Source organism: Strix aluco, chromosome 22, assembly GCF_031877795.1.
Source record: "Strix aluco isolate bStrAlu1 chromosome 22, bStrAlu1.hap1, whole genome shotgun sequence".
Lineage (NCBI taxonomy): Eukaryota > Metazoa > Chordata > Aves > Strigiformes > Strigidae > Strix > Strix aluco.
Window position 1 is genome coordinate 9,802,174 of NC_133952.1, and position 21,735 is coordinate 9,823,908.

Sequence of the window (21,735 nt, forward strand, 5' to 3'; positions counted from 1 at the left end):
ATCCTTTTTATGGCTTAGCTTTTCCTCTGTGCAAATATCCTTCTGTGTTAGGAAGTCATCGCTTCTTGATAAAGTAAGTTATATACTCCCTATTGCACACTTCCCATGTACAGGATCACGCTGGTAGGAACAGGTTTGGGAAGAGCTGCAAGCTGTGGCAGCAGGAATAGGAATGCTGTAGTTTGGCAGAACTCTACATAGTTGCCAAGAGGGTTTTCTTCAAGCTGCTACTCCATCCTCATGCATAGCCTCTTGCTTCTACCTCTCTTTAACACCTGCGTAGCTACTCAGAGAGGTTTTGTGAACCAGTTCCACAGACAGTAACTATTTTTTTTGTCACTGGGTCAAATCCCACTGTATGGAGACTCCTGCAGAGCTCCACGGGTGGTATGGCAGTAACGTCTTTGTAACAATTTTCAAAAAGCCGATGCAACCTCAAAGCTATGGATGGATAAGCTTTTTTATGTTTCATGTACTTAAATTCTTCCCACGATGAATGACAGATATGTTTGAAAGACTAACGTTATGGCCATATTTCTTCTGTGTGTAATGGTTTCTGCTTAGCTAGCACATAACTATGTCTGGACTGAACTCCTCAACTGCTTTACCAGCAGGATCAAAATGGAATTCAAAGCTAGTGATGATGGGAGCTTACCTACATTTTGTAGGCCATGTATGGATATCACTGGATGAAGTGGAACATAAAAATCAACCCCACAAAATATAAGATAATGCACAGGGAGGTCATGTGTGTGTGTGGCTTCTGGGAAGGGGACCACAGACACATCTGGACATGAAAGTTCACAGTCTGTCATCAGAAGCCTGTGACAGAATAGATGATTTGTATTGCTGAAAAGCGCTCCTGACATGGAAAGCAATAAGCACTTCATCCTCTACAGGAAAATGGAAATGCTTTCAGTATACAGGAGAAGGTTTGTCTGACTCTTGGGAAGGTGTCCCCTGAGAAGCAAGGCGCCCTTTCAGGGATTAGTTCCTGAATAATACTTTTGCGGCTAAACTGGTGTGAAGAACTTGGATGGAAAACAGACAATGCACGGGTTCCTGGCCTATGTGACCCAAGAGAGAGAAATAAATAGGTGAGAAATGTACATCATTGCATGAACCCACATCTGGAAGGTTTAGTACACAGCTAGCACAGAGGTGCTGGCTGATATCCTGGAGAAGAAGGTTTTTACAATTCAAAAGGTAACTCAGGAGGAAGAATGTATCAATACAAAGTTCTTGAGATCAAATTGTAAGAAATATGTGACCTCACAGCAGCTAAGGGAATTAACACCTCAACTTCCCTGGTGGGAGCCAGCTGCTGATGCTGGGCCTGTGCTTACTGACTGCCACAGTGTCAAGTACTGCCCAGGTCACCTGTGGTGTTCAGTTCCTGGTGTGTTTTCACCAACAACAGAAATGGGGCTAGCCTGATGCAGACCAAACCTTAACTCAGCTGAACATTAGACCTTCTGATTTTACTCATGATATTTCTTTTTCTTCAATAACCACATTATCAGCCACAACTCTATCATGAATGAGAATAACAGAGATTAGTCCTCTAGGATGTGGATTGTGTATGAATCCATTTTTGAGCCTCCAAATGACTGCCTGTTCTCCAAGTCATTCCCCTTGGCAGTTAGCCTGTACCTTGTCTACATGTGACATTCACCACCCTTGATTTGGGTGATGTAAATCACTTTGACAGCAGGATCTTTACAGACACCTAATGACAAATTTCTCTATGAAGTGTGATCTCTCTGTGATCTCTATATGGAGTTCTGAAGGCCTCATTCATATAGAAAAGACATCCCTGTCTGATAGGTGTGAGAAGTTTGGGATGCTGTTCTGGAGACCATAAGGATCCAATAGGTGAGAACAGACACTGCTGACACCTACTCTTCCTGGATCCCCTTTTACTAGAAGCTATACAGGAGCAAAAAAGGAGGTCCCTAAAGCTTATATCTAGGGAAGCCTCTCTGATCCTTCTACAACAGAGGAACCCATGTCAATGTGTGTAAGTGTCACTAGACACCAACAGAAAGACAAGCAATCTTCCTGAAGAAGCCTAGCTTAGAAGCTGTCTCAAAGCAGGCAGGTGAGATAGTCACCACTGGTTTTCATTAAGAATAATCTCAGCTCTGAGCAGCATGCAGGGTTTGGCGACCAGGCTGCCTAGGACTCTGAACACAGGCTGGCTGGCCCAAGCTGCTTGCTGCAGCAGAGGGCACGGGTAGCACAGAGGTAACCTGTGGGCTATAGGAAGGGAATATTGACTAAAGGAAACCGTGCAAGGAGTCAGTGCTGCAGAAAGGATTTGTGCTGTCTTCATAGGAGAGCAGAGGACTTTGCTAAAAAAAGGATTACTTGCCACCACAACCGCTAAAACCCTTTGAAATCTTTATCCCATATTCTTCCTTTAGGATTTATCCCTAAATCTCCTTTCAATTTCCTACACTGTGATTTGTCTCAAGCCCTTGTTTCTGTAACTAGGAATACAACAGGTTACTGAAACTGTAGGAGGAGAGCAGAAAGTACCTTTGTTTTTTTTCAGCTGTGCAATCTGCATCATTGCAGCCCTGCTTTATTGTGATCATATAAACATAATTGGTTTGCACATGCTCTCGTGAGCAAAGCATACAGATAAATTTGTGTTGCTTAACATGGACACTGTTTGTTGTGCCTACCAAAAGCATCCTATAAATTGGAGTAAATTTCCCAAATAAGTAAAAAAGAAATCACAGAAAAGTATATATTAGTGTTTCCTATCTTTTTTTTCCCAATGTCAGTCCTTTAACGAGGGAGTAGAAATAGTGCAATGTACAGAAGTTACAGATTTGCACATAAACATGGACAAGTCCTAAACTTCAAAATTAGTTTAAAACTGTCTTAGGTCATAAGTACATAAAAGCCTGTAGCTCGCTTGAAACCTGAGTAGAGAACTGTACTTCTGGTCCTCCTGGGATGTTGTATGAGCACTCAGAGCCAAGGCCACTCCTGAGGCAGCTTCTGAGAAAATCTTATTATATTGGGGCAATCCCCAAAGATCAACTGTATATGAAGTTTGTTCCACTAGCATCTTTCCTCGTACAGCTATCAGTGACAGACTTCACTACCAGAGACGTACTGTTGTCTATGTTCATCTATTCATTTGAACAGAGAGACACAAGTGCACCCAAGCAGTATCTCCTTGCTGAGACATGGGAAACTTCTGATGCAGAAAAACTGCTTAATATTTAATTTGATTAGCCTTCCATGTGAATCTGATGAAGATGACCATGTAAATCTTGACACTGATGTTGTCTTATGCTCTCCAGAATACCTACTGATGTGTATTTCACCTGACTGATATCTATTTGTCACCTGTGAGATACGAGAATGCATATTAAAGGAAAATAATATGCGTAACAAGGAAAAAAGGACAAAAAATATCTGCGATCAACTAGAATGATTAAAATGTGGATGGACCAATATTCATGTTTTGTTACCCTTCTAAAAAAGTCCAGTCTGCAGAAGATTAGGCATTTCTGCTGGTGAATGTATTTACCTTTGAATTCTATTTCTCTCCTATGAGGTGTTCTTTGAACTTACTGTTCTGATTTAATGGCTATTGATTTAGTGACATGGGCAATAAAGTGTGATTTACAGCTAAATCATGGGTCCTTCTGATTCTCTGGCTTTCATCATAATACTGATTAGACTCTGCCAAGTCATCCCAGGCACCACTCACAGACCGGAAAACTTGCTGGACTTTAAAGAGTTTAGCACTGTGGGGAGGACCTCAGTGACCAACCTGTGCTGTGGTTAAATGTAGACTGAGAGGCAGCATCAAGCAGCATGGAAATATTGTATCGATTCTTTGTGGGATCTGTTCGCAGCACTCCTACAGGATTTCTTGCCTTATTCTGCTCTTTGCCCTCTTGTCACATGTTCTGTGTACTTATTACAGCAATATAGAAATATGATACTGATTTTTCTAACAAGAGCCCTGAGCCAAGAGTTGATTGTCTCTAAAACTCATATGAGTAGGGGAGAAAGATACCAGCAACTGACGTCTACACTCTCATTAGTGATTAAACATTAATAGGAAATGCATGCACGTGCCACCATTCTCTCATCCAGAAGAGCCTGGGAATGGCAGAGGCAGCCATGCTGCACTGCAGTGGGGACATCTATCCTGAGAATTTGCTTCCTCAACTGCGTGGTTAAATGGTCCTGTAAGGAATATGCTGGGTTCCAAGATTTATCCAAAATCCCAGTTGTTACTGAAAAAAAAGGAAGATGGAGATGGGAGCATGTTCCAGTATACATGTGATGTTATAAAAAACCATGTGGCAACGCTCAAGTTGTAGTTATCAGCTGCAGACTTTGAAATCCATTCTTAATCTTCCTGTGTGACTTTTTGGCCTTGAAGCAAAAGCTTGTGCAAAAGGTAATATGTGATATGATTACACTTATATAATAAAGGTATAAATGCTTATTAAATTTCAAAATGCTTCTATTGCAGCTGGCTTCACTAGATTTCAGAAAAGGCTTTCATTCACCACCTCTCGTATTTCCTTCACCAAGGACCTCCCGTTTATTTCTGTAATTTGAGTATTCCAGTCAGGAACATTTTGAAAAGCCACTGGAGAAAAGGTTTTGAACAGGGTTCCCATCTCCCACTGGGAAGAGGTTTTACATTCAGGCAGTTTCTAGGAGTTTATGTGTGTTTACTCCCTTTGGTCACCTATTCCTCAAGGTTAGGTAGGAGCAAAATCATTAACTTAATTGCAATCATTACAGTCACAAACTTAACTACAATCATTAACTTAAGACCACATCGTTCCAAGATCACATCCGTCTTCCGCCCATGGGCTCAGGGAAGATTATGAGGAACATGTCATGAGAAATAACTAGGTAAGTTCTTCCAAATAAGTTTACATGTTGCCCAGACCACTAGCAATGGGCAATGTTATATTCTACAATTTTGTGATCTCTTTGGTACTTTATTGCAGGTTTGTTGCCATATGAAGTACATGCTGCCCATGGCACAAAACTCCTGTGTTGTGTCCTTGAGCGTAAAATGAGCCGAGCATGAAACACAAGTATGGACAGTTAGAAATACTTTTCACACTCATTTATTGTTCTACTGTCTTCTGAATTTACACAAGAGAAATTATTTTCATGACCACTTTATTGCTGCTTGATCATTATAAGAATTTTCTTCGTATGTTTATCTAGCAACAACTTCATAACGTTGCATCTTACTGGAAAAATAACAACATGGAGAAAGGAAGTAGACTGGATAAAAACATGCTGAATGTTTTGTGAAGGGACGTTGTGAGGAGTAGCTAACATTTCCTTGTTGAAAATGCTGCCATGTAGGAACATGGTGTTGATCTGCTGTGTCATTTTTGGATGCCTCTAAACTGTTTCCATTGGGACCATATCATTCTGTACATCAGAGATATGAGGTGCTCAAGATGTTTTGCACGGTAAAGGGAGTTTCTGTTCCCCAGGTACAGAGAGGAATTCATTCAAAGGTCAAGAAGTGCCTCAAACTGATATAAGTCCACATCTGAGAATGAACCATTTAAAAGGACATTTATAATTGGATGATATCTGCAAATCATACATTGACTAGGCAGTATATTATTATATATCATATATACTGTTTACACTAGGCTACATATTGTCATATATATCACAGAATAGTAGAAGCACAGAATGGTTGAGGGTGGGAACTGATCTTTGGAGGTCATCTCGTCCAACCGTCGTGCTCAAGCAGGGCTGCCCAGAGCCAATTACCCAGGACCCTGTCCAGATGGTGTATGATTGTCTCCAAGGATGGAGACTCCACAGTCTCCCTGGGCAACCTGCTCCAGTGCATAGTCACCCTCTCAGTGCACAACCATTTTCTGATGTTCAGGGGAACCTCCTGTGTGTTTGTACCTATTGCCTCTGGTTGTGTCACTGGGCACCACTGAAAAGAGCCTGGCTCCGTTCTCTCTGCATCCTCCTCTCAGATATTTATATACATTCACAAAGATCCCCGAGCCTTCTCTTTTCCAGGCAGATGAATGAACTTGATCATGCAGGTAAGATATGTCTTCCACTAGTTAAACCTGATCCAGATGTAGAAGATCACTGCCTCAACAAAAGGCTCCTTTGGTTCTCAGCCCTTTCCCACTGGGATAGGCCCCTGAGTACTCTCAGGGAAGCATTTGCAGCATGGAGGATGGTGGCATTTAATCTGCCCCAAGCATCCACCACCTTCCCAACAGCTGACAGAGGCAGGTTTGACTTTAGTGCTGCAGTTCTGACCAAATTACAGTCTTTACATAACGCCTGCTATGGGAAGGGAAGACAAAACCCAGAGTTGCAGTGGAGACACAGCATTCCTCACACTACAGTGATCCTGTTTCCATGGCCAAGAATCGGTCCAAGCATTTACAAACTAGCAGTCTCTGCTAGAAAGAAAAAGTGATCTTTTTTCATTCCCTTCCTTCTCAGACTTTCAGAATGTGGAAACCCAAAAGAAGATCTTGCTTTTCTTCTTTTTATTGTTAACGCAAAAGGGGTAATTTTCAAATAGTTGCCTCAAATGAACCAATTAAATTGTAGCAGCCTAATGAACACTAAGACATTTTATGCGGCCTCAGTAACTCACAGGATTGATCTCATCATTGTACTGGAGAAGAATTCCTTCATCCCCTCATCCTCTTTTTCTTTTCCTTTCCACTGTGGCACTTGACACCTTGCAGCATCTGATGGTACTTAATGGGGGTACCATATACAGTTAGAAATTGATCCCTGCATGCCAGAACTACCACACTTCTGAAATCAAATTTAAGTCAGGCTGTTTTTCATCAGGATGGTGGCGGTGATGGTTATGTAATCCTCTGCTCCGAAGTAAATCTGAATCCTCAGGGATTATGGAGTCTGGCTGTATCCTAATGGACATTGAGGAGCTGACCCTTCTGGTAATTTAAAAATATGGTGCTATCCACCTTTCATCTGCACCACAAAGTGAACTGCCTGCCATTCATGACTGAAATTGTACACATTTACTGATGTATAAAACACAACTGATGCAACAATAATAAAAAAAAAAAAAAAAAAAACAGATTACGGCATCTCACATGTTATTTTTGATCTGGTTGTAATTCCTTTTCAGAGTGTCTTATGGGCTTTTGACCAGGCCAGTGTAACTTACAGGATGGTGGTCACTTGTTTACCACAGGCACCCTTTAAAACACATGTTGGGAGACTATAAGCTACCAAGGACTGATTTCAAAGATGTTTTACAACAACAATACCTGAGAAAGACTTTAAAAGACATTCACAAATGCTCTTTTGACTGTGGCTTTCTGCATATGCCCCTTGGCTGCTTGGTCTCACAGTCCATGTAAGAGTTTTCACTCATGGCCAAAGCTAACCCTTCCCCAGAGACAACTGCTCTCATCATGCGCTGACACCTGCTTCTTGACAGTGCATCACAGTCCTTTATGAATCAGGGATGTATCCCTTTATGTCTGTTCACAAATATGAAGGAAGTTTAGCTCAAGTCACAGACTGCAATCCAAATTTCCAAAGGTTAAAATGTCAGTTAGCCAATGAAAACCATTTTTTGGATGCAAAAGCAAAAGTGACTGGTTTTCTTAGGCAATGTGTAGTCTGAGTAGCCATCAGCTGAATCTCTGATTGAGTCTCAAGTGGCCAAATGGTCCCTCCAGAATCTTACTGGAAGAAAATTTTACTGGACGATTTCAGTATTGATTTCCATGTCTACATCATGTTTGTGAGTCTTGGGCTAGCTTGCATCCAGCACCCTGGGCTTTTTCCAAAGCAGATACAGTTTGGGGCATGGTAAAAGGAGTGTGCCACCTCACCAGTGCCAGCCAGCGTGCATCCTCCAGGCAGTGTGCTTGTTCCTGTGCAGCCCTCACCACAGCGCAAGGGAACTTGGTCCTTTACCTAGACCTGGTGCATGCTAGATGCCCGGGTTATTTGGGTAAGAAACAGTGACATCTGATTGCGTTTATGAAGCTTTGTTATGACTACTCAGATTTCCAGATTCTGTCTGTCACATGCCAGAGTGTAAAATCTTTTCTTGGGAAGAATAGGTCTGTATGATATCCCTGTTCTCCTTTTCTAGCCCACTTCACTGCAGTCAGAGGCTGTTCAGAAAAGACAGATGGCTCAGAAGATGATCCATATAAAACTCCTCTTCCTGAGTCACTGGTTCCTCGTTTTTAGCTGTAGCTCCCAGACATATCTGAACGGGCTGCAGACCCTTTTAGTACCAAACATAGTTCCATAACCCCAACCCTGGCTGACTACTTGGAATAATGCAAACCATTTATGATATAATAGAAAGGATATGGTGAACCTCAGCTTAACCTGTGAAGCTCAGTTTGAGAAGTACTAAACGGAGACAGGAATACTCATAAAAACTTATCTCAGTTGAATGAAAGGCAGAAGTAATTTGAAAGAAAAAATACTGTGTATCATGACAAGGTAAATCATTATTTTTATCTTCAGAAAAAGAACATTTGTTTATCATTCACACAGAAGAAAACTCAGTGAATGAGATGACAATTTTTTCTGTCATAACTCAGTAACTTTTATCACGTTGTAAATAGGAAGCAGGAAATGAAGGAAACATGCAGACAATAAATGACAGTAAGTGGCAATCCTGACTTCTCCAAAAAGAATGATGTGTTGTAAAGCTCAGTCTAACTTGTTTCTTAGGAAAGCACAGGACTGTTTATGAGAAAAAATGGAGAATTTACAGAGATGTTTACTTACTTACAGAGATATAATCACTGTAGCAGGCGGGGTCTGCTTCATGTTGTGCAACTCCCTTGTGAGCTCTTCAACATAGCCCAAGTAAATAACTGGATGAAGAGCACAAACTACCTTCTGAGAAGGAAATGATAGAACACACATGACATGATGGACATTGGATACACAGGAACTGGTGGAACAAATGAACATTGTTATGAATCTCTTTGAGCCATCTGAGAGATGTTAAAACTGTTGACTAACAAGCCCTCTAACTTGCAATGTAATAGTATGTGCCCTTGACCATGAAGAGGTTTCAGTCATTTGAGGAGCAAAAGTCAAAAGCAGACTGAATTTTCTTGAGACACTCACCTGTGAAATCTAAGCCTATATCTAAGTGATATAGTATACTTCATATTTACTAAATTTCATAGTTAATGATTATGCTAGTAGCTATAGCTACTGCACACCTGGGGATGGTCAGGTGAGACACTGACATTTATAAAAAATAGGCTTTGTTCTCCAGACTTTAGAAAATAACTGAAATGTCCTGGACCATAAAGACAATATATAGAATTGTGTTGAGAATGAGTTATCTGACAACCTGACAAAGTGATTAATCAATCAGTTAACTTGGCAATGAAACGCGCTTTTGTGTGTCCTGAAAGTGAACTGCCTTCATTATAATGCTAAAAACACACCCGCAGCTCAAAAAGCCCCCTGCCCGGGTTAAGACCCTTCCCCTGAGCATGCATAGTATTAGAAGCATTAGGTAAGCCATATTATAATTGTATGTTAATCATTAACCAATCAGTATCTAATAGGCGTGTTATGGAAAAGTACTAACTTTTGATTTTTGTGTATAAAAGGAGCACAAAAACCTGCTGTTGGCCTTGATTTGTGGAAAAGTCCACTGAGCACCCAGGCCTGAATAAATTACAATATCTCCCTGAGCATGTTAAGATTGGTTCATTGCACACTGGACATGAATATGATTTTTGGGTAACATAAGGAACGGAGTCTGTCCCTTTACTTTGGCTCTGAGAGTGTCACATTCTCCAAGTGCTGTTATTAAAAGAAAAGAGTAACTTGTGAATCAAAGTATATCTTAATGTGATAAGAAGTGACTGCACGATGATCTTGGCTAGGAACGGGGCTTCTGAATCAATTTTTTTGCAATGCTGGCCTTTTTCATAGAAAAAGCTCAGGTATTCTTGAACTACTGAAGAGTGAGAAGAGTTGAGAGACTTAACAGCCATTTCTCCCCTGCAAGTGGGAGCTCTCAGCCACTGGAATCGGTGAAAAAGTTGAATGGTTTTTTAGATCAAATGAGGGCACCAATAGTCCTTAATGGTCCTGACCAATCTTAGCCGGGGTCTCCACCCATACCCTGCCCATGGGGTTCAGTCCCTGCCTGAGCTTTGTTTCCACCACCGCCACAGACATACCTGTGGTCATGAACCCCATTAAAAGGGACTTCAACCCATGGTCTGATTTCCCAGGCTAACTTTGGACCTGTCTTTTCATTATGGACCTGCCTGGCAGTCATGGAGCAGAATTAGCTTCTGATTGCCATCACTGGACCTGAACCTGACTTGCACATTGACTTTCCAGATTGACCTCAGCCCTGCCTCTTCACCGTAAACTCTTCTGATAATCTGGATTTAGTTGAGCTTGGCTATGGCTGGGTCTGCCATGGTCTTCTTAGCCAGGGACTTTGGGATTGTGCCATGACTGGTGAGGCCCTTGCCCTTGCCTCCATCACCCATGGGATTCCCCTTGGCTCTCCATCCCCACAAAGAATTGGGATTCAGGAATCACTTGTAGAACAGAAGTGAAAGAAAAGAATGACTTTATAATGGAGGATTTTAAGGGAAAAATAATCTCTTTGGAAACTAGAAAGATGTGTTAGGTAACACAAGCCTAGTGGTTTGGTGAAAAATGAGGGAATCAACCTGATCTTTTCTCATAATACAAATTACCTAGTGGAATTTCCAGTGAGGCCTTGAAGAAAGACTTTTGGACTGTGGCTTGATGCCCAGAAGTTGACTATGTCAAAAGTAGTTCTTGCTGATGTAGGATTTCATTCAACTTAACATTTGGGTTATAAACATAAACATCATGAAGAATTGTCAGAGTGCAGTGAGAGCCATCTGCTCCCTAAGGGATGGGGAGCTGGAACCAAGGGCAATCCCACGGCCAATGGGGCAGGGGTGTCACCAGCCACAGAGCAGTCCCACAGCACCTGGGTGAGTTGAGCAGGGCAGACCCAAAGACTGTGGACAGGTTCAATCAAGAGTTCAAATTTTCAGGAGAATTCATGGTGATGAGGCAGGTCTGAAGTTAATTCAGGAAGTCCCTGTGCAGGTCAGGACCAGATTTGGGGCCAGCAACAGTAAAAAAGATCAGATTGAGCCCCATGATCACCAGGCAGGTCCATAACGAAGAGACAGGTCTGAGCTGAAGCTGGGGAGTTGTTCGATGGGTTGGGGCTATGGCCAGGCAGAGACACATGGTCTGCTTTCTTACTCTTTTAGTTCCCTGAGAGTTGGGTTCATATATAGATAGGAGGAAGAGAGAAGGAGTTTGGAGCTCAGCCTTTGGAGTGGGGGCTCTGCTCTCCATGTTAAAATAATAAAATTCTGGCATGATTTGTAGTCAATGTGTGCTCAAGACACACCCTGAACCTTGCATTCCTAATGAAAAAGCTTCAACCCTTTACTTTTCTGTGTTAAAAACAAACTGAATCTCTTCTCCAATCCTGTAAATTCAGGAGGCGGAACTTTCAGGAAAACACCAAATCCCAAGAGATAATTTATAAAATCACAGAAGAGAGAACTCCTCAATCTCATGCATACAAGGGAATATACGACCTGTACCCATTTTTAGTAGTCCGAGGTACAAATTTGGAAGATTGTTCTATTTTTATAGCCCAGCATCAAAATGCATATTTCCTGGGTGTTCTCTCATAAATCCAGTGTTAGACCAAAATTAAAATCACATTTTAAGATCAGAATTAAACAGCATAGTAGAATTTGTTCTCAAAAGATGTGAACATGAAACAGAAATACTAGAAATGGTGGAAGAGCTCATTGCAGGAAATTCATGAAATAAACTCAGCTTTCAATAATGAGTTTCCATCTCCTGATCTGATTACATGTCTGTTGGCATCACAGAGAGCAGAGCAAAGGCAGCACTTTCAATTTGTAATTAGAGCCATAAATCAGAAATGAAGCATTGCCTACTTCTGATAAAATACACTGTGCAAAGGCAGCAGGTCCAGCCCCGTTAATGGGCTTTTCAAATGGCTTTTAGGGTATCTTTTGGGACACTTGCATGAAATTGCCCACTAAAATATTTTCTGAAAGTCAAGAACTATTAAATTAGGGGGGGAAAGTACTAAAACTCAACACTGAATTTGTGTAATAAACTTGCTTTGAACATGATCCACTCAACTCAGTTATGGAAGGAAAAAAGCCAGAAAACGTTTGAAAACAGTCCCAACTCTTTAGTCTGGAATTCATCTGACACAGCTTAATCAGAAACAGCTTCTCTTACTTATCACCTGAACATTTTTAATTCTTATATGCTTCTATTTAAGGCCTCATACTGCATTTCACATTGGTCTGAGGTTATGGCAGTGATGTTGAAAAGGGTCTGTAGGTCTTTGTTGTTGCTGCTGTTGCAAGTCTATTTATTTCTTAGCATGGACGAGGATACTGGGACCAGTTCATAGCATCATTCTCTACAATGTGTGATTTTACAGGCCTCTCATATAAATAGAATACAAGTTTGTTTTATGTAAAAACCTTTCCAGTGTCAGGGTCCGGTACCACAAAGGTTCTCAAAAACTCGTGCACTAAAAATTACATTTCTGTCCCTCGATAATTGTAAATCAAAATGGAGAACAAAGGCAATTAGTGTGCAATTGTTTGTTCTTTCCCAAGTGATGTCAGTGTGTTTATGCCATGCAGTTTTGTTCTATCCATACCTTGAAATGTGTTTTTTCAAAATAGAATAATCACCCGTTTAGCATTTCTTTATGTTGACCAACAAATTAGAAGGAGCTTATATAACATTTGCTGAACACTTGTTACTTTTCCCAGGTTTCAGTCCAAGCAATCATGCTAAAATTCAGGCTGTTACACCAATCTACAGTGTTCCCATCCAGGTCTCTGGACCATCTCCATGCTTTCATCTAGTCAAGGATACAAGGTAGTTCTGATGTCCAGACCTTCCTGCCACAAAGGTTGTTCATGGATGTCTGCTGTGGCTCAGGACAGTGGAGGTGTCTGGGGGAGCAGAGTGTTTGCCCAGATCCCTGCGCACTGGGCGTTGGCAGAGCTTTGTACACACACATCAGCCAACAGCCTGTTTGCCCTTCAACACGCTTTGAGTCAAGGCTGTGGGAGGAAGAATTGACTTAAAATATGTTGTTCATCTCAGGGTATCTGGCACACCTGAGGATACTGGCTAATGTTAGATTTTAGGACGGTTCTCCCCTCTACCCTTGAAAGGTGCAATTAGGTGAGACAACTGAGCTGAGCCAGCAGCTTACTACTTCTGAGCAAAAGGCTGAAGACTTTGTCTTATCTCTGTCAATAAAGGCAATGAAAACTAGAGGATATTTCTTTGAAATATATCTTGTTTTTCCTTCATTCGCTCTTTTGTTATGCGTGTGTTTAGTACACTGGCCTTGAAGGTGATGCTGATGAACACAGGGTCAGCAGCTTTCCTGTGCAGAGAAGCACTTTTTACTTTTGCTGTGGAGGTTACTTCTTAAAGCAAATAAATCTTCACCATTAAAGTAATAACACCCTGCTAGTGTTAATACATGCACACCTCCAGCGCCTAGGAAGTCTCTTAACACGGCATTAGCAGTTCAGCAAGTCAGCTCGGGGTCTCTGCACAAGCACGAAGCCTGCAGGGTATTTCCCACAGACTGTGTGCAGGTGACGATGTGTTGGTGGCTGAGCTGGTAACCCAGCCTGAGGAAATCTTTGCTCTGCTCGGAGCATGCTGTGCCTACAGCCCCATTTCCCAGAGACTGTTGGAAAATGCAGTCCTCAGAATTTGTTTTCTCTAGTGGGATTTCTACAGCCTGCTACAAAACTGGAACTCGCTCCTGCCTGCTGTTTCCCGGCTTTCTTGGTTTGGTTCTTTTACTGTGTGTCCCCCATCTTCCCCCACAGGGATACAATCCTCCTTCTGTATAATTATTCGAAATCTCATCCAGCAAGTGCAAAACAGGTTGAGTCCCTCCTTTAACCCCCTTTTTCTGTATGTCAAGGCAGTGCTCTACACCCTAGGCCATAATCAGTCTGTGGTGTTCCTACTGATGGCTGGGCACTATATCTAGAGGCAGAAGATTTGTGGGAGAACACACATGAGGGTCTCCAGTCCAGCCCTCTCACCCCACTTGAACACTGGCAGCCTGTCAGCAGGAAGAACTTGGTTCTAGTCTTGTTGCCAGCAGGTTTTCTTTGCAAAGTGCATAACCTGTCCTCTCTACACAACCCGCTCCAAGCTGTTGTGCTAAGACTTAATAATTTGTCAAGTTAGTTTTCAGAGAAAATTTTTATATTCATTTTTATATTCAGAGAAATAACTTTAGGGTTAAAATAAGCTGAGGTAGTGTTTTGAGTCAGGAAATCCAGTTTCCCAGAGGTGCCAATGTCAGCAGGAAAAGCCTTAGTGTGAGACTCTCTCTTTGGCATTCGCTGTTGGATAGTTTTTGTCCTGGAGTGGTCAACGTACTGGATGTAGGGAATTCTTTTCTGCATCCACATAGCCTTTCTGTCATATGAAACAGGGATTTACACACCTAATATTATTTTTTTTTGAACATCAGTTCTTGATTGTTACCTAGATCTTGGGATAGAGCATGTCAATGCTCTATAGCATTGACAGTCTTTTGAGAATTCGGTCTCTGAGTTGAGGGCCCATAAATATGAAATTGAGATAATAATTCAACAGTTAAAAGGGAATAAGTTAAAAGCTATCATGCAGTCTTATATTACTATGGTTCATATAAGGACCACAAATTGTTTTAAATTCAGGACAATATTAACAATATATCTTTTATTCCAGTGAAGACCCAGACATGAAAGACTTTACATAGGAGAGAAGCAAACAGGCAAGCAGACCATCACCAAAAAAACCCACCCCAAAACCCAGCAAAAACATAAACCAAAAAAACCCCAAATTATTACTAGCTTTTATTTCATACACAGCATATAAACATGGGCAGATCCTTTCTTCACAATCTTGCCAACAATAAATAAAAACACAAGGCAATATTTTAATTTCAAAGTGATTCCAGCATTGCAGTTTGGACTTCCGTTCTCCTAAATGGAGCTTAATGAACATGAATATCTGTCAAAAGAAGGGAGCTCCGTACAACTATGCAGAAAGTGTTCCTGTGCTCCTCCACATCCATTCCCTAAATTGGCAACAAGTAGTACAAGTAACAGACTGAGAATTTTCTAGCTATGAAAGTGTTGCTAAACACCAGTAACATGGGGACAAGTTACCTGCTGCAGTTCTGTTACAAACACACATGTCACATGTAGAGCTACAGGCATAGTTATACACACCATGGAAACCATGGGCTGGAAAAGGTGATAACCCAATGCTGTGGGGTGTGAGGTGTGGGTGAGGCCAAATCACAGGCAGATTTAGATATTAAAAATGCTGCAGAAGACTGCTCAATTTCACCCATCGTGTTCCAATCCAGACAAAATATTGGAAAATGAAACTGTGCCTAGGACATTCTCATTCCAGTGTGATACAACTCATGCAGGGCTGAAACCTCTCAGATGATGTTTACAGTCTCCTTGTTGCCAGAACTGAACTGCTGGTGACACCTTATCTGACTACTTCAGGACTACCCCTGGTATGTCTACATGAGTTAGCAGCTCCAGTTTGACTGTACTGGAGATGGAGCCCAAATATTGATTTGTGAAAGTATGCGATCTTGCAGTATGAATGCACAAACTTCCTAGCTTGACACATCTTCTTTGGATTGTTTCACCTTTACTCAAAAGCAACCAGCGCACGCAGCATTGGCACAGATTTCACATAAATCGGGGTCTTGAACAGCCAGGTCTGTTGGAGAGAAAAGAGAGGGTTTCAGTGAGATGGCAAAAGAATTTCTTGGAGAGCACAGCCACACATCAAGGGATTTGGAGACTTCTTTCCATTACTGTTTTATGAGTTTTAATGTTCCTTGGAGTTATTCCTGGTAAGTAAAATTAGTTCTTGTAAAAGTCTGGCTTAAAGAATGAAATCAAACCTGAATTCATCGGGGAAATAAAGGGAACATGTGGAGGCAAGAGAACAATAGGACATCTTGTGGGAGGGTGGTGGGGATGTGACTTGTAGAATCACAACATTCATTATATTGGTAGTGTTTCCTCTGGACAACAGATATATGCAACATAATAATAATATAAAAAAATCAGACCCTGTAGCAGTGTTGCAGAGGCTCTCAAATGAACAAACAACAACCAAAAAAAAAAATTTTGTCAACACAATTAACTAGCACTCCACAAACATACCATGGCAGATTCGAATGTCTGTGAGAGGAGAACAAAACTATCACCACTCCCTAGGTTTTAACGACAACCCAAAACGCTCTGTCACTCACATAAAGAAATGAGGTTTCTCAACCTCGAGGAACTTCTCAGGGCAGTGTCCCGACCCACAGGAAGCTCAAGGAGTTTCCTTGGGCAGTGTCCCAACCCAAGGGGAGACCCCTCGACTGCAGCATGATGTTCCACTCAAAAAGGCTCCCTGATGGGACTCCATTTATATCCAAGCCAAATCTGATCTGTGGTCAATATCGGCTCCCATTAGCCGAGGGCCCAAAATACCATAAAGCCCTGAGAACGAGGGCATGGGAAAAGGAAATCAACAGCCACTACATTTCAGCAGCCAGGAAGCCCCCACTTTCATCAGGCAGGTGCACCTGCCACAAGCAGCCAGTTCAAGAATCACTGTGCACGTCTTGGAGACGGATCATGCCAAATACTGACTCACTTCATTTATATCTCACACCTCTTCTAGGCTACCTGGAAAAACATCTTCTTCTACACTGATTAGAGAGAGCAATTAGACCTGTTCACAACTTGTAGTTAGCTAGAACTGAGTGATACAACCCTGCTTTTCCTGTAAACCAGAGGAGATTGTGGGCTCTCTCCCTTTAAGTCATGTAACTTAGTGTGCAACTACTTGAAAGAAGATTTTTCAAGGTTACAGCAGCCTGATCTGTACAGGCTACAGCTAAGCTCAGCACAGCAGGAATTCTCTTGTAAGGGAGCTCACAGCTGGTGTAGTCCAACCCTTGTAGAAGGGGTAGTAGAAAGGCAACATGGACTCTCTCAGCCTCTTTCAAAGTGACAGAACCGTAATTACGTTTCTTCGCCTGCTGCTATTTGAATGCTTAAGGTTGAAAAGTGTGACAAAAATGGCAACTGTGAAATATGAGCTACATACTCAGCCTCTCAAAAATCATGGATGCATCTTCTCTTTTGCACACAGATTGGAACTCCTCAGGGAGATCTTTTTCATGACAAGGAGAATAGCTAGACATTGGAACCACCATGCGATGGTGGATATGTCTGTTCTCATCCATAAGCTCCTTTAGCTTCTTCACAGACTCAAGGGAGAATTTCAAGTCTCCATCCTATGTAGACAGAACCAGAAAAAAAGTGTCAGGAAGTCAGTCCTTAGCCAAATCCATTCCATTTCAACCATAAGCTCTCCAAAAAACTATAGTACAGGGAAAAGAAAGTGTTGAAACAAAGCCTAGATAAAATCAGTGTTGAGTGAAGGCAAAATGATCAGCTCTTCAAGGCTAAGACAGAGCAGCAGTGATGTGTCACGTGTTGTGTTACATGGATGGAGGCAGAATTAGTGCACTTCTCACTCCCATGAGACAGACCCATAAAATCTGGGGTTGAAAGATACAGGCTGGGAATCTTCAGCCTAGAAAATAGATGACTGGGCAATATGTGGTAGAAATTTACATAAATCATGAATTGAATGAGGGTAAATGGGAATTTATTTTGTTCACTCTTCCTTCTAATACACCAGTGAGAATTTCAAGTGTTGGCTGTCATGTGGCAGGCTCTAACCACACAAAAGGAGCTATTCCTTCACATTACACATTGTTAAGAGCTGAAATCCCTCACCCCAAGGTACTGTGGCAAGTTTCCATGAATTTAAAACTTGTCCACACAATTAATGAAACACAAGTTATTGACAGCATAGACACAAGACACTTCTGACTCAAAGCTTATACCAAAAGCTTCAGAAGGCTGGGAGAGTATTCTGGGAAATATTACTCCATGTTTTAGACTGCTAGACCCTGTGAATCTGCTAATGGTCATTCCCTCAGTTTCAAGTGAATCCCACTGCTGAGGTCATAAACTTAAATTGGAGGTGTTGCTGTTGTTAAGCTAGATGCATAAAGTCTGTTTATGTCTGTAGACAATCAGTTTGGCTAAAAGAGAAATAAACATTTTCAAATTGATCTTTAGCATGTGTTTTAACCTGGTTTAATGACCAACATGTGGTCAGCAAGTTGGTCAAGTAACATCTACTCATTCAAAGAAATAAAGTGAAGTGACTCTGATAGAGCTTGAGACAAAATACTGTCACTCGTTTCATAGTCTCATAAGCACAACGTTGAATAGTGTGAGATTTGGGGTGTGTGGGAGGGTGTAGCTGGTTTTGGTTTGTTGGGGTTTTTTACAGAATCACAGAATTTTGGTGTTAAAGAATTAAAAAAAAAAAACAACCACCAGATAAACTCTGAACATGCATGTACTTAAAGTCAAACTCTCTTGTACTTGCAATCAGTTTATGATTTTATTCAGATTAATTTGTTGCCTATGAAAAATTAACTTTTACTGTATAAATGCATTTCTAGATTCAGCTATTGGTCACAGATCTCAAAAGCATAAAACAGAACTAAAAAAGGATGGATTTCCACAGGTATAGTTTCAGAGAAACCGGAAAGTAGGAATGAACCCTGAGACCTGTATGTCCTGGTGACAAAAACCAAAGGAATAATTAAAAAAATAAACAAAAACCCTAACACCTCAGATAAAAAAAGATGTATTAGAGATATCTCAATCTGAGCAGCATCTTTCCTCCAAGGTGAAAGTGCATACTGTGTTGCTGAACATGATTTTATCACAGAAATAGTGCAGGCCAAAACAATACAACTCTGTAGTTTTTCTGTTTTCACTCCACACCTAGTAAACCATCTTCTTCCACCATATTCATTCAAGATCTGTGATGGAAAGTGTGGAGATAGTGATACTCAGTCTTTAAAAACATGATATGAAGTCACATGAACTTCACTTCTGCTTTGAAAAACATTCTATTAAATGAACAACTTCTGATATGGTACAAGAGAGGGAAGGGAAGTCTTGGGAAGCATTTCAGAAAACAAGAGCACAATCCAACGTTGTGCACTAATTAGTCAGACCTTAGGGACCTCAAGCAGTCCAAGTGAACGGAGTGCAACACACATGCAGAGTACACTGCACATATATTGGGGAAAATACAGATTTAATGGTTAATGAGATAAGAATTGAATCTGCAAAGAGAAGCTAAAACTCCAGAGCTACACTTTCTACTCTTCTACCCAACCTAGAAACACTAGTCACATTTAGGGGGGTTTTTTAATGCCTCCAAGTGGAAAACTGAGATTTTTTTTTTCATTAAGTAGGAAGATATGTGTTCTCCTGGAGACTCTAAATGTTAAAGAATGGTTTGGAAGAAAGGAATAGCTTAAACCTGATATCTCTGGATATCTCTGACATCCAAAGGGGAAAGAGAGGATACTTCAAGGCATACCTACTGCACACATATAAAGAGAGTCAAGAACTGTTTAAGAAATATTAGTTCTCTTGGTACTCTGAGGAAGTTATTTACATTGCAATCAAACTGAAATCTCCTGAACTGTTTCTAAGGATGAGTGCAGACAGGTCCAACACAGTCCCAAGTACAGACAAGAGCACTGAAGCACCTTCTTAGCTGCTTCCACGTTGCCTGTAATATCAGTCATAGGTGCTGTGTATTTTGGAAAATTTGATATAGCCTCCTCTAATAGCTTATCTGCCTATTAATTTGGATTTCTTTCCAAAGCATTTCTTCCACCTTTTTTAAATACGTGAGATGTGTGTAGGATCCATCACATAAGCTTGCAGATCATGTTCATAAAGAACTTCCTGCCTAGAAGCAGTCAAGACAAGACAATTTCTCTTCTGTCACATCTTGTTTACATCATTCTATAAAGTTAGAGGTGTTCCCTGTTCTTGCAGCTTCACAACACAAAGGGGTTAATGTGCAAAAGGAAACTCTGGAAATGCTATGCCTCAGTCAGCAAGGGATTTCAGAGCAGTGATACGGCTGGTAAAGTTAAACTGCAGCAGCATGTTAGTAATACCTTACAGAAAGAACAACTGAATCATAGGGACATGAAGCTGGATATCAAGCCAGAGCAAAGCAAAAATTCAGGTCTATTAGTTTAGTTCAAGATTCCTGTTGCAGCCACAACACTTCACATCATAACAGTACTTCGCTGAACTTCTAATACCAACAAGTTAAAGAGCAGAGAACTCACCTGAACGTAGACTGCTTGGCAGCTGGGTACCAGTAAAAGGACTGCAAGGACTGTAAAAGAAAGCAAGCCTTTCATAGTGCCTGCAAAGTATAGACTTTCCTAACCTGAATATAATTTATTTTCTCTGGCTTTGGTCTTTTTCTGTCTTTCTTTTGTGTCTCAGACTTCCTCTCTTCTTAGCACTCAGACTGACTAACAGCCAGAGCTCTATGCTCCCAGTGCAAAGCTGGAGCTTTATAAAGACTTCACACAGCATTTGCTTGGTAATCCATTAAACTCTTTACTGACATATCATAAACCCTCAGTGGACTATCAGTTAGCTACTCATTGGCAGAGTAGGCTGGTCACACCCAGGCAGATCCTGGGGTTTATGAGTCTCTCTCACTTTGAGAAACTGAACATGACACAGGCAGCAAAACATTCCAGCCTACAATAAATAAATGGTAGAGACTGATCTAATGCAACATCTGAAATTCAGTCTCCATATGGGGAATGAACTCAGGTTTCTGGCCACTTGCTGCAGAGCTGTGACAAAGAAAGATTTGGAAGGAGGTAGATAGAAAAAAAATCGCTCTCTTGCACTAGTTGCTGGCCAGTCAGTTCCCTCTTCTTGGGATTCCAGGTACTAAGAGGGTAGCAATGGACCAAGGCAGATAAACAGAGGCTGTGCCTGCATACGACCAGCTATAAAATGTCATCTTGCTGCTGCTTTTTGCAGCACCTAATTAAAATGCACACATTAAAAGGCACGAGGATTGTTATTAGGGATAAAGGCTGCCATGAATCAAATCTATTTCTCTGTGACTTTCAGACTTACCCAGAAACAAGGTAATGTCACACAGATGGAGAAGGATCAACATGCCTCACTCAGTTCTGCCCATCAAGCTCAGGTCCTTTAATCTGTAAATGATTTCTGGAATATTGTGGCTTTGAAGTAAAAACAGACACCATGCCAAACAATCTTCCTGATACCAGCAGAACAGAGGAGGGCAACAGTCAGCCACTAAGTAGGTTAAATCTCAGCAAAGTTTCATGCCAGAAAAGTCTCTATTTCTTACTGTGTTGCAATCTAGTGCTAACATTACAGTGAAAACCACCATGCTGCTTGGTACGAAATTCCAGAAACTTAAGCAGCCTGGACTTCCCAGGCAGTGGGCTTGTAGGGAGGGAATGAGACTTCTCTGGTTGTATACACCAAAAATTTCAGTAAAGCTGAAGCCATCCCTTAAATGACAGTTCTGACTGCTTACTAACATTACTTCTCTCCCCTCCACCAGTCCAGTCTACTCCTTATCCATGAAATTTGAACCCCTAGAAGCTTGCTT

General features: G+C 41.3%; 1 protein-coding gene across 1 annotated transcript; it reads right to left on the reverse strand.

Moving 5' to 3' along the window:
- Window positions 1–14,826: 14,826 nt before the first annotated feature.
- Window positions 14,827–21,001, reverse strand: LOC141933392 (guanylin-like). Its single transcript, XM_074848013.1, has 3 exons — window positions 20,411–21,001; window positions 17,269–17,458; window positions 14,827–15,879 (listed from the first exon to the last, which is right to left on the reverse strand). Exons 1-3 carry the CDS (start codon window positions 20,483–20,485, stop codon window positions 15,812–15,814), a joined length of 333 nt encoding a protein of 110 aa, XP_074704114.1. The 5' UTR covers window positions 20,486–21,001; the 3' UTR covers window positions 14,827–15,811.
- Between the last annotated feature and the right edge of the window lie 734 nt (window positions 21,002–21,735).